Source organism: Aquarana catesbeiana, linkage group LG03 (genome assembly GCF_042186555.1).
Source record: "Aquarana catesbeiana isolate 2022-GZ linkage group LG03, ASM4218655v1, whole genome shotgun sequence".
Classification (NCBI taxonomy): domain Eukaryota; kingdom Metazoa; phylum Chordata; class Amphibia; order Anura; family Ranidae; genus Aquarana; species Aquarana catesbeiana.
Window position 1 is genome coordinate 513,436,133 of NC_133326.1, and position 13,928 is coordinate 513,450,060.

The following is a 13,928-nucleotide window of genomic DNA, read 5'->3' on the forward strand; positions in this document are numbered from 1 at the left end:
AAGCCTTTCACAAAGAGGTATCGGTTTTAGACATAGACAGGGGGTGCATTCAGTGCGCCCACCACCACTAAAACCACAGCCTCTTACCAGATCATTAGACCCCAAATTACAGGTGGTCTAACAAGGCATGAAGCTGCATGGATCCTGCTTCAAGGATCTTATGGCATAGAAAACACAGGCGGTATTCCGATGTGAGACTCCACTCCAGTCCTCCTTCCTATTCTATGTTAAACTTGACCAGCAAAAACGAGACTCCAATAGTGCTACAATACTCTGGATGAATAAGTGCATGTAACATTAAAAACGCTGCTGGTGACGGCTTCAGACAGGTGTTGTAATGTCAACACAAGCTCCACCTGGCCCTGACGTACGTTTCATCTCAATAGACATTGTCAAGAGGATCCGTATGGATACCGATCCCCTTGGGGTCTATTGAGATATAAATAGGTTCATGTTGTTGAGCATTTGTATTTTTATGCTTTCTGAGGCAGTTGTGCAAATTTGATGTTTTGTTTATAGCATTAAGTGCAGTTTTCATATATTGACATTATATGGAAGTAGTAAATATGAAACTTGGGAGTTGCATCCCATTTAAAGTGAGTTTCTAGAAAATATGGTAAAAGTGTACCCAGTGGTTTCCCAGCAGGTGCAGTACCATTTCCTGACTCATGTCCAAGAAGTTAGCCATTCTCCCAAAGGCAAAAGTGTAAATGGGTTAAAGTGATTCAAAATATTTTTTTTTTAAATAACATACATGTTATATATGCCTGCTCTGTGTAATGGTTTTGCACAGAGTAGCCCCGATCATCTTTTTTGGGTCCCCTGTCGTTGGGCCTGGCTCCTCCCACACGCTGAGTGCCCCCAATAGCAAGATTCTTGCTATGGAAGCACTCGAGCAACATGCCGTGTGTCCATTCACACACAAGCATGGCTCGGCCCTGCCACCGTTCTCTCTTCATTGACAGCAGTGAGAGCCAATGGCTGTGAGAGCCAATGAGGAGTGAGAGATGCTACTTTCATGCACATCGCTGGATCGAGATGGGGCTCAGGTAAGTATACGGGGGGGGGGGGGCTGGGAGGGAAGCTGCATCCAGAAGCTTTTTTACCTTAAAAAATATAAAAAACATTTAGAACCACTTTAGATAAATTGCAAGAGACAATTCTTTTGCAGGGTTGTCGATTTGTAGAGAACATCTCCAGTCAGGTCCTGCATATAGTGATTCAGTTCCATTACCCCAGGTGGGTATAAATTATGGGGATAATTTAAAGTATACATCTTGAGGGGAATACAGGGATAATTGGTGTTATGGGCCTGTAGCAAGACCCTGTACCCAGTGATGAGACCTACCTGAATCTTGTTATATGTGTTTGTAGTTGCCCTGAGTAAATTGGTAAAGCATGGGTGATGTGTTTGTCTAGATGTAATGTTTATAGAATAGGAACTATGTGCTATTAAACAGACAAGTTATTGAAAGGGAACCCTGAGTCTGAGCACAGGCAGTTGGGATGGCTCATGCAGGTGAAAGAATTTGGAACATCTGCATACCAGGAAGTACCTGGAAGAGATTGCCCCATTTGTATGTGATGGCAACAGTACAGATAAGCTGTAGAAGTGGTCTGAGCAGACGTCTTACACGAAGTCTGACAAGATGTTGGGCAAAACTTCAATATGAGCTCTGTCAAATTCATACACTGTCATCGTAGCCAGGGTTCCCTCAAACCTTTCTTTTAGAAATAGGAAATGTACATGACACAGGATGTTCCTCAGTAAATTCCAGGTCTGGTTGCATGGACCCTGAACTCTCTGAACCCTGTCTGGCAAAGAAATGCTCTGTCGACACAGGTCCTATCCTACAGCCTTCAGTTTTCACTTTACTGAAGACTCAAAGAAATAAATTCTGATTGGTTACTTTGTTAGAATTAACGTTTGCACATCCATATGACAAGTCCATTTCTGTAAAGACTTCTACAAAAGACTGCTTGTTCGTTCTTATACAGAAGCACCAATTAAACACATCAGTTTGAACTATATTCCTGAATCAGCTAATTACTAAATAATACATTGTGTTCTTTTATTAATGAACAACCCAACAAGGGACTAAAACAAAGAAAATATAAATATAATTTTTAAATTAATAAACATGGACATCTGTAGACAATAAAACAGAAGTGACAGGATCCCCGACATTAAAACTTTCTAAAACTTTCAGTCCAGAAACAGGATGTACATCGATTAACAGGCAGAGGTCGGCAGGGGTCCCAAGTACCTGGGGGTGTTCTAAATTATTCACAAGTATGCATCATTTATGGGCTAGAAATCATCACAGAAAACTCATTTTGCATTTTGACAGTTCACATACTTATCTTTTTTTTAACCATACTAAATTATTTAAACAAGAAAAGAGCGTCATAAGACATCTCATTAAAATGCAGAACAACATTTCTAAAGTCTATCCTTAGTAACCCTTATCTTCACTGTGAGTTCTTCTTAGTTTCTTGGGAAGAAAACCCGAATATGAGAAGCCCTGGGGACTGATTTGGAGAGCTTTCCTAAGGATTCAGCGCTCTATCAAATAATAGCTTGTAATTGGATGGCTCCTGTCCAATTAAAAGCCACACTCAATACACAACTGTGATCAGGTATGTGTCACCTATATCAAACCTCTAAACTTTTTTCAAGATGTGATTAGTTTTGTTGGGGCAAGTAAGCTGCTATAAATATATATACATATATATTAGTTATTTTTGTAACTGATATTCAGTTATTTTTCAAAAACCTGCAGAGTATATAGCAGCTGTACTTAGACAGTCCAACCAATATTCACAGCACCTTTTTCAAGTAGGAGGCTGTGAAGTCCTGACCATACTGTATGACCCCTTTCACACTGAGGCGCTTTTCAGGCGCTTTCACGCTAAAAAAAAGCGCCTGAAAAGCTCACAAAAACCTATTTACATTAAAATCAATTAATGCTTTCACACTAGGGCAGTGCGCTGGCAGGGAGGTGGAAAAACGCCCCTGTCCATTGAAATGAATGGAAAGCTCTTCAAAAGCGCTCAGTATTTTACTGGCAGTTTAGAAGCGCCTCAAGTGTGAAAGGGGGCCTATATATTTGCATATGAGGCATCACAATGCTTGCAGGGCTTCGTGTAGCAGAGATAAACCTGTATTGCAGCCCTAAAAGCAGCATGAGGCCAGCTAAACCATACAAAGACTCAGTGTAGTATTCTGGTTAGTAAGAACCTAGTTGGATTTAAAGTAACTTTAAACCTTATTTTTTTTTATTTTTATTAAAATAATAAATGTTTTATACTTACCTGCTCTGTGCAATGGTTTTACACAAAGCAGCCCTGATCCTTCTCTTCAGGGGTTCCCTGCCGGCGTTCCAGGCTCCTCCTCTTTGGCGAATGCCCCCCATAGAAAGCCACTGTGTATGGGGACACTTGTGCGGGCTTGGTGCCATTGATCAGCCCAGTGAGGAGGGAGACAGCAGCAAGAGCCGCTGCTGTCATGCACATCGCTGCATTGGGATCGGGTTCAGGTAATTATTACAGGAGAAGTCAAGCCTGGGCTTTTTAGGCTGGGCTTCTCCTATGGGTCACAGGAGTGCAACTCGTTTTGCACTCCTGTGACCCGTTTTCAGCAGAGAGCAATATGAAGTCACTGGAATCAGTCCAGGCAGCACGTCATGCCGACTTAGGAAGTCTGGATCCGCCAGCTGGACCAATGGCAGTCTCAGCCTCTCAGCGAGCCGCTGAGACGGCCGTTCCCCGCCCCTCCACAGCTCAGCGCTCCAATGAGCGTGGAGGAGCAGAGCAGGAGAGATGCTGACAGGCAGCATCTCTCTGCTCGGGGAGGTGAGAGAACCGAGCTATCGGCGATGTTCGGTAGCTCGGTTCTCAGTGAAGAGGCGGCAGGTTACAGATGCAGCTTCGGTCTGATGCTGCATCCACCTAGGTAAGTATGAATAGGCAAAAAAAAAAATATATACTTCTCTTTTAAGGGGGGCTTGGGGATCCTGCAGCTCAGAAGGTTTTTTTACCTTAATGCATAGAATGGGCAAAAGTGGTTGTAAAGGCAGTTTTTTGTTTTTTCTTAATGCATTGTAGGCATTAGGATAAAAAGTCTTCTGTGTGCTGCAGATGTGAATTCCGACTGTATAATTTCTATGACTGCAGTATTGTGTTGAATTGTACAATTATTCATGCAAAGAACAATCTTCTTCGAGTCAGTTAAAGTGGTTGTAAACCTCAGACATGAAACATGAACAAAGCAGTGGATTGACAGCCCCAGCTCTGTTTCTGTGTAAAGGGGGTGTGTCCCTTCCCTCCAATCAGCTGTTCAAACTCCCCTAGGTGTAATTTCAGCTCTCCGGCCCCTTTTTTCTGACTGCTAAAACAAACCTTACAAATTCTGGACTTTGAATGAATGAAAAGAGAGGGCTGCAGATAAACAATACAACCTATGTGGGAGGATTTGTTTCATCTCTGTGTCTGACCTGAGGCTAGTCACTTCACTGGGTATATGTAAGGGTTTACAACCACTTTAAGGATAAATTCACACTACAGTAGTGAGTGAATGTGCAAATCAAAATCATGTGATTTTGTGCACGTTCATAAAGAGGCAAGCAAGATGCTTGTTTTTGAGAGCGAAAAATGTGGGACAAATGCAGCAATACTCACTGTTTAAAGAAAAAAAAAAAAATGCACAAAAATAAAAAAAGGTACTTGAGTTTCTTTGCCACATTTGTCACATGCAGGGCAGCCCACTGAAATAATCAAGCTGTCCTATGCGCGAAGCACTATCTGCTACAATGTGGAGTTGCACCGATACTGATATCGGTGCTGATACTAAGCATTTGCATGAGTACTAGTGCAAATGCTCCCATACCTGAAACCGATACCTTTGCGATGCGATTTGAGCCCATACAAAATGAATGGGCTCCAATCACACTGCAGAGAATCGCATGCGTATTCGGACAGGTGAACCCAGGAGAAGTGGGGGAAACAGCATGCAATTCGGACAGAAATCACACTGCATTATTGTTCAAATCACATGAGATTCTCTGCAGTGCAATTTGAGCCCATTTATTTTGTATAGGATCAAATCGCACTGCACAGGCATCAGTGTTTAGTATCGGTGAGTACTTGACCGAGAGTATTGGTACTCGCTGGTAAAAACGGTATCGGTGCAACTCTACTACATGTTATGAATGGGAGATAAAGAAAAGGAAATTTCAACCAATCCAATGATATTTTATGTAACCGATTTTATTTTTTAGGATGGGACTTTCAACCTAGACTACAGACTGTATATTAGTAAAGCACATGTAGCCAGCTTTCAGGTGACCCTTCACCACTGACAGGACAAAGTAATATGATAAGGGGTTATTGAAGGACCAATACTGCCAAGCAGGAGACACGCTGACAAACCTGGAAGTATACGACAGCATCAGCAATCAGAGTTCTTCAAAAGTGTTAATATTTGCAGGTGCAACACATACACCTGCCAGAGAGACAAATATAAAAGCAGTCTTTTTTTTTCCAATATGTTTTTGTTGTGTTTATGGTCAGTGATTTACAGTGTAACTTTAGAGGAAGCTCGTTAAAAAAAAGAGAATTTAGACTTTCCTGTAAATTCCATATCTTGGAGTACAGTACAGGAGAGGTGAGCTGTAGTCATTGACCATGGGTTCTATCTTGCTACCTTCAGGTGATTGGACATTGGCAAAAAATTTGCTGGGAATGCCTCCTCAGTGTATCTTCATATAACCAGACCAACTCTGTGAGACTCCCGTTTTGTAGCAAACAATAAGGAGAAACACAGAATGGAGGGGAAGGACCTGACTCCAGGATATGGAATTTACAGGCAAGTCAAAATTTACATCATCTTACATGGTTTCACACTGGACAATGTATATCAGTGTATAAGGATATATATGGAAGTAACTATGATGGTGAGATCTATGCCTTTTGTTGCACTCTGCACTGTATGGCATGTACCTCCCTTACTGTTAAAGAATTTACAAAAAAAAAATTCCCATTATCTTAATCGTACAAGTAAAAAGCGTATGAAGCCAATGATTTTTTAAGAAAATGGATAGGGCAGAAATAAAAAGCAGAAAAATGCCCAAATCTGCCTAAAAAAAAAAAGTTCCAGAACTTGTTTGAGCTTCAGGCGTTTTGGAGTGGAGATGTGAACCATCTCTAGAGAATAATTGATTCTTTTCCCCTCCAGCGTTTGTAGCTTCAGGCTTCAAGCTACAAAACGCTCAGGTGTAAATGGGGCCTTAGATTACCAAGAAGCAGATGCTAGAGGAAGGCCAGGATGTGAGGCCTTCCAAGTGTGATGGTAGATTTTATGAGAAGTAGATTTTCTCCCTTTGAGCAAGGTGGGAAAGACAGAATCAGCAATGACCCTATCATTTAGGACCTGGGTTTCAACAGCCAAGCTGTTAAAGCCAGCAACTGAGAAGCAGAGTAGAATAAAGGGCCCTGTGACAGGAGATTTGGCCTACAATAAAATGGCTCCAATCTGCACACTGTCTCGACATATAATGAGCTCCTCTTAGTAAAAAATGCCTTCAGCATGGTCTCCTACCCTTTGGAGAACCCCTCTCTAACATGTTTCACCCTCTCTGAGAGCACGTGTTGGTGACTCTAGAAAGCTGCCTGCCAAGTTTTCACTTCCTTTATGTAAATGGATGAGAGTGTTGGCGCGTAGTTCATTGTCTAAGAGAGAACCAACCTGGCCTCCTTCAGAGCTGCCCGACTTCTACTCCCCCCTTTGTGGTTTGTGTAGACCAGATTCATGGCGTTGTCCAGCTGTGCTCTTACAGAATGACCATGTAGTAGACCCAGTAGGGTCCAGTCTAGGAGAATCAGTCTTATGGCTCTCAACTCTAGAGAATTGATGGGGAGTGTTTACTCCTTTGGGGACTAGGTGGTCTGGACAGTTAAATCCCAAACCATTCTGACAGGCTGGCATCTGTCATGCCCACTTCCCAAGGAGAGGGGAGGAATGAATTCCAGGATTCTAGGAATTTCTAGGGTTGGAAAATCACTATCATTGTGGACATTGTGAAAATGCTGAGCTGCATAGGTCGGGGGAGGATGCAAGGCCACCTCCCTTACAGCAGCAGGCATTCTTGTCCTAAACTACAGTAAGTTCCAATTTTCATATATCCAAGCCATTATATGAATAGGCCAATTATTGGAAAAGCAAGGAGTGTTGAATATCCACCAACACAAAAAATATTGTATTTTCGTAACTTTATATGGCTAATAAAAATTATAATAATGGAAAAATATGGTATAGTACTTTTTTTTTGTTCCAGAAGCCCCTATTTATATTTTTCTCCACAGTTACTCGCAGACCAAGTTGTCCAGAAACAGTGATAGGGGTTGAGAATATTGCCATAGAAACTTACAATGGTTACTGCAACTGCTCAAGCTGGGTGTGTTTGTGCCAACCCATGTAGCTTTTGCTAGACAGCTTGGTCTGATGTCAATATGTCTTTGGCATCTATGAGCCACAAGTACTGACACTTCCAGGTCTTCTCTAACCATCCAAACACTCTACCAATCCACATCAAACATGAATTACCTTCCTGTGGTGTAGTCTTCTTTTCGGTCACCATTTCTACAGAGCCCTGTTCCTCATCTTGATCCGATGTCCCATTTTGTGCCGGAGTGAGAGGTCTTTCGCTCTCTTCTCTAACTGCATCACCTCCAGAGTCCTGATTAGGACTGTCTATCTTCTTCTTTTTCTTTGCCTTCGCTTTGGGCTGCAAACATCTTTTCTTTTCCAGGTCAACAGCTTTCTTTCCTATCGAAAAAAAATACATTTAAAAGAAGTCTATCAGGGCTCTTTGCACAGGCTTGGCTAGTGAGGTTTATTTTGCCAGAAGACCTAAAAATTAGTGCAGACTGCAGCCGTCCTGCTCAGGAAAGAAAATCCACAGCCGTCATCTTGCACGTGGGAAGCCAGCTTGGGCTCTATACCTTATTCCCCCCTATGCCCCCATATCTAACCCGCTCTACTACTCTGCTTTTCTAGGCTACCTCTTTTCTGCTATGCTTTCTTTTCTCCCAACACATGGAATGACTTGAATCCTGTTGACTCAGGTTGCAAGATAGGTAATGACCCCCTATAGGCTCTTGGAGTAGTCTAGCAGTTATCAACTAATACATCATAAGTGACATTATGATGTTCCATAACTACAACTGTTACTCCTCTGACATAGTCTGTATTGTAAAACTTGCAATTTATCTTTACTAACTAAATAAAGAAAAAAAAAAACTTTGTACTTTTAACGCACAAGAGCATTCAGATTCAAAATAGGTGGGACAGCACTCAGAGCCAGTCAGGGCTCTATTGCTTTGCACAGTGCTGTTAGTCAAATACAGAAACATACTTAAAAGAGGGTGCCATACAAGGATGACTAATGCGCTGATGCTCCCTCACTGTCCAGTCATAGGCTATGGTGCATCCCAGACCAGGTTAGTACTATTAAGCTAATGTGCAGGGCCAATGTATACTGCCTGGACTGGGTACCTGGATCAGAAGACTGGCTGAACAGATTTACTAATACTTTGGCAGGTACAACAGTTCACAAATATATGATTCAAATGTGTATTTAAGTGCTGGCCTGATGTTCAGCTTTAAAGTAAACTTGTCATAACAGAAATATGGTTGATACTTTTGTGGACCCATTGGCTTTTATGTTTTCATAATCACTGCTCAAGAACAAGTATGCAGGTCAGGAAAGTCAGATACAAGTCACAAGTTCATACCTGCATAACTGTTCTGGGGAAGTGGTTCAAAGTATTGAGGAAGCATGCTGAGAAAGAGGTTAAATGCAACCCACATGAATCTCTAAACAGATAAACAGGCCTGGAGAATGGTTACTGACCTTTGGGTGGTCGGCTGTGCTCCTGCTTGGATATGGACCAACTATGCAAGCAGAAGTCATCTGCTCCCGTCCACACCTGGTCTGGCTCTACTGGAGACCACTGGACACAGAGAAGCCTCCCCTTGTGCCCACGATAGTTACTAAGCGGTTCTTCCTGTAGAACATCCCAAATCTAGAACAGAACATGATCAGTTCTTTAGCAAGTCCTGCACTGATGATATGACTGGTTATGTTTTTAAAGCCCTCTTTTCTCCAGCTTTTATAATTAAAACTCTGATGTCCCAAATTCACATTAGTCTTTTAAATAAACAAGCTCTATGTTACACTATTAAGACAGACAACACAAGATGCTTGAAAATAAACTTATTAGTTTGAAATTACAGATTGCAGTCTATGTGCTACTACCGGTCATCCCCCTTTGCAATGAGAGGACTTGTTGACTTTTGAGGCACTGTCCTTGGACAGTGGAATGGCAGGTGGTAGTGCTTAGACACGAGGTTAGACCCCATTCATTTCAAATCAGAGGGGGACAGATAATGCTTTTCTGGCTGGCTACTAGTAGTTCGTCAAATTTAACAATACTTGTTCTGTAAATACAGTTTGTAGCTTATCCAAGGCCACTTCTTCAGTTCTAAAAAAAAAAAAAAAGCTAACTCTATTAGCTTTTTCTGGCTAATAGGTTTGTTATATTGCACATCTATTACCACTACAGTATATAAGAAACAAGTATTTGTTTTAAACATTCTTCAGATTATTTTAAGTGTTTATAAAAGCATAAACATTTTTTTTTTTTTTACCTTAACCACTTCAATACCAGGCACTTTCCCCCCTTCCTGCCCAAGCCAATTTTCAGCTTTTAGCGCTGTCGCTTTTTAAATGACAATTGCGTGGTCATGCAACACTGTACCCAAACTAAATTTTTATCATTTTGTTCCCACAAATAGAGCTTTCTTTTGATGGTATTTGATAACCTTCTGGGGGGTTTTATTTTTTGCTAAACAAATAAAAAAAAAGACCAAAAATTAAAAAAAAAAAAATTATTTTTTCTTTGTTTCTATTATAAAATTTTGCAAATAATAGGATTTTTATAACAGCTTACCTGTAAAATCCTTTTCTTGGAGTACATCACGAGACACAGAGCAGCATAGTAATTACTATGTGGGTTATAGGCCACCTTCAGGTGATGGACACTGGTACACCCTATACAGGAAGTTGCCTCCCTATATAACCCCTCCCATACCGGGAGTACCTCAGTTTTTGTAGCAAAGCAATATACATAAATCCCCAAAGAGGGGAGGGACCTGTGTCCCGTGATGTACTCTAAAAAAAGGATTTTACTGGTAAGCCGTTATAAAAATCCTTATTTTCTTTATCGTACATCACGGGACACAGAGCAGCATAGTAATTACTATGAGGGACATCCCAAAGCAATGCTTTCTGAGGGGAGGGAGACACAAATAAAAGCAGGCCGCCATCAGACGTGAGGACCTATACTGCGTATTGCAGTATACTGTGCCCAAAGGGCGGTATCCTTTTGCCGTCTTACATCCACCTGATAGAATCTTGTGAATGTACCGATGACCAAGTTGCGGCCTTGCAATCTGAGTCAGAGGCTTGGTGATGCACTGCCCATGAAGCGCTCACTACCCTGGTAGTGTACGCTCTAACTTGAAAAAGTTAGAACCCTTCTTTTCAACCATAAGCCTGAATAACAACCTGACGAATCCATTTTGAAAAAAGGAATTGATATCAACGCTGCCTGCCCTTTCCTACGGCTTTCTGGCAGCACAACAGAGCATCAGTTTTCTGTATCTGAACACTTCAGATAGACCTTAACTGCTCTCACTATAAGGAGAGAATGTAATAACTTTCCTTCCGCAGAACAATGTTCTGAAACAATAGAAGGCAGGGAAACATGTTGATTCAGATGAAATTAGATATCTTAGGCAACAAAAAGGTTGGGTGAGGACTCAACACCACCTTATCGTTATGAATTAAGAATGGCTCTTTACAAAAAGTTAATTGCCAAACTCTGAAACTCTCTTGCAGAGGTTACCGCAACCAAGAACACCAATTTCCCTGTCAGAAGGAACAAGGGAAAAAGGCGCATCGGCTCAAAAGGTTGTCTTTGTAATGCCGACAAAACTAGATTCAAATACCACGGGCACAAGGGTGACCTAACTGGCTTATTAATACGCGTTACCCCTTGTATACAGGCCCAGATTAAAAGAGTGCAAAACAAGCGGCCTTCGGAAAAAAACACTGACAAGGCCGAGATCCGACCCTTGATAGAACTCAAGGCTAGCTTCACTTCCATCAAATGCAAGAGGGGAGGGGTTATGGGGTTGAGGGATGGGGAAAAGGGGGAGCAAGCGTGAGTACACCTGTACTGGATCGTAAAATTGCGTATGCCAGTACTTGATGCTTAACCCGTTAGGGTATTGTTGCTGTAACCATAGCTTGTACAATATTAAAAGGAAAGTTGGGGGAGGGGACAACCCAAAGGGATGGGTTCAAAAAAGGGGTTACTTTGGGCAACAATATAGTCTAAGATTGGTATAGTGTTAAAATCAATTTTATTGTATTATCTTAACATATATAATATATATATAATCACAACTTAAATTGAACCTATAAATATCAAAACTATGATGCAGTAGGCCTCGAACAAGCCAGACAATACAGACTAGACAAACAGTACATTAAAGAACATATATTGCTACCCAGTCAGGGCATATTGCATTGTGCCTCATTGGCCTGATGGTTTAGTCAATTAGTCTAAATAGTGGTAGATTAATATCAACCAGTGGTGCTCGATAATCAATTTAAAGTTTAGATGTAGTGTGGGCCCCTGTGGCAGGATGCAATAGGAGGGTAAGAAGTGCAGTGAAAGGAAGGCACCTGTGCTGTGTTAGGGCAGGATTAGGACTCCTAATGGTATCTGAGTAATGGAAATTCTGGAATTCCTCAAAATTAAATAGGGGGAAGTATGGACAAACTGTCCTCTAACAGTGCTAGCTGCTAAACAGTAAACTAGAAGTCATTAATCATCCCGCCGTGATATTGAGAGTCCTGATTGAGACTGATATCAAATATGTGGTGGGGTCAATATTCAGTCAGCAATGGTGAGGTGTTCAAATGGCGAAGCAAGCACCGAGTGGTCTGGTTATGTTATTTGCAATGCGGTTGAAAATAGGTTTGGCTGTACATTACCACCATCTTCAGCGCTGCTCCGCTCAGGGGTGCTGTAGTCTGCTGGTCCTGAATGCCATGACGTCCGTAGCGTTCCGTATCACACACGGGGTATCCTCAGGATCCTACAGTGGATTGCCGTAACCGCTGGTGGAATCTCTCCTTATTAGCTTCACTTCCATTCCTAATTGTAGGAAGGCAAGAACTCTAACCATGACATTACTGCCGAGGATGCCATCCTTGATTTCCAGCAGGAACATAGGTCCACTAGACCCTATAGTAAATGGTCCTAGAGGCCGGCCCTCTTGCATTAATCAGGGTAAATACCAATAACCCTGAAAGCCCCCAATTCTTTTAGAATGTGGGCTTAATAGCCAAACTGCTAAATTCAGTGTTTGCAAGGAACGATGGAATACTGACTCCTGTGAAAGTACGTCTGGAGGAAAAGGAAGAGTCCATGGATCCCCTGACACCCTCACGATCTCTGCACACTAGGATCCTCTGGGTCATGCCGGATCTTCTAGGATTACCAACTTCCGTCTTTGATCCTACATAGAAGCTGTGGAAGAAGCAGCACTGGGGGGAAATGAATAAATCAGTGAAAAACTGAACCTGCGAGAATACTAACACATCTCCCATATGCGGGTGAATACCTTGCCCTTAACAAAAAGTTGTCTAACCTTGTGTTAAACTGGACACAAATCGATCTATGATCGAGATACCCCATTTCTGGCTCATTGCCAGAAAATGTCAGGCTGTAGAGACTATTCTCCCGGGAATAATTGTTGGTGGTTCAAGAAATCCGTCTGTCAATTCTCCACTTCCCGGAACAAAGACTGCAGATAGGCAAGAGACATGCTTCTCTGCTCAAGCCAGAACACGGTTCACCTCCCTCTGGCTGTGTGACTTCTGGTACCCCCTAGGTGATTGATGTAAGCCACTGCTGTGGCATTGTCAGATTGTATTCTGACAGAACAATCCTGCAACCTAAATGTTCAGGCCATTAGAGTCAGACGTGCCACCCGAATCTCTAGGATGTTGATGGAGAAGGTTTTCACTACCTTCCAGGTAACCGGTATGAAGGATCTTCCCTTCTGCAACTCTTTTGTTACCAACCACCAACTGAGACTCTGGGGTACCTTTGGGGCCAGATATCTTGGATAATGTAAGGCTTGGGTCTTCTTGTTCCAAGTAGACAATACTGTTCGCAACAGTCTTGCTGAGCATAGGGAACCGCTTCGAAAGAAGCCACCATCTTCCCTAGCAATTCCATGCAAAGGTAAATGGAAGGACTCTTCCTTGCCTTGACCACATGGACCAGCTCTCTTATAGCGCCGACTTTTGTCTGGGGCCAAGAGACTGTTCTTTCGGGCTGAGTCCCCCGTACTCTAGCCTTCTTACTGGACGTAAGGATGACGACTTCTAGGTTGAAAACCCAACCCAAGTGTTCCAGATACTTGACCATGCTGGACACAATCTGGTCTAGCCGGGCTACTAACTGATCTATCAGCAGCAGGTTGCCCAGGTATGCCATTACTGCTATAACCTGGGCCCTTAGTCTTGCTAGAAGCGGGCCCAGAACTTCAAAAACACCCGGGACGTGGTGGCTAACCCGAAGGGCCAGGGCACAACTGGAAGAGGTGCTGTTCCACTGTGATTCGCAGAAGTTCAGGTGAAGAGGTAAAAATTTGGCACATGCAGATACGCATCTTTGATGCCTATTGACGCTAGAAATTCTCCTCCCCGCAGGGTGGATACGACTGACTGGATTGATTTCATGCAAAGAGAGCGGATGTTTAGGAACTGATTTAGATCTTTGAGATC

General features: G+C 42.4%; 1 protein-coding gene across 2 annotated transcripts in view; it reads right to left on the minus strand.

Annotated features, from left to right (window-relative positions):
- The window catches only part of GEMIN5 (gem nuclear organelle associated protein 5), a 203,428-nt gene that overhangs the window by 109,915 nt on the left and 79,585 nt on the right, over window positions 1-13,928 (minus strand). For both annotated transcript variants that reach the window (XM_073621159.1, XM_073621158.1), the window contains exons 16-17: window positions 8,913-9,084; window positions 7,604-7,825 (exon numbers count right to left, since the gene is read on the minus strand). In XM_073621159.1, the coding sequence (XP_073477260.1) occupies window positions 7,604-7,825; window positions 8,913-9,084 (394 nt within the window). The remainder of the gene's footprint in view (window positions 1-7,603; window positions 7,826-8,912; window positions 9,085-13,928) is intronic.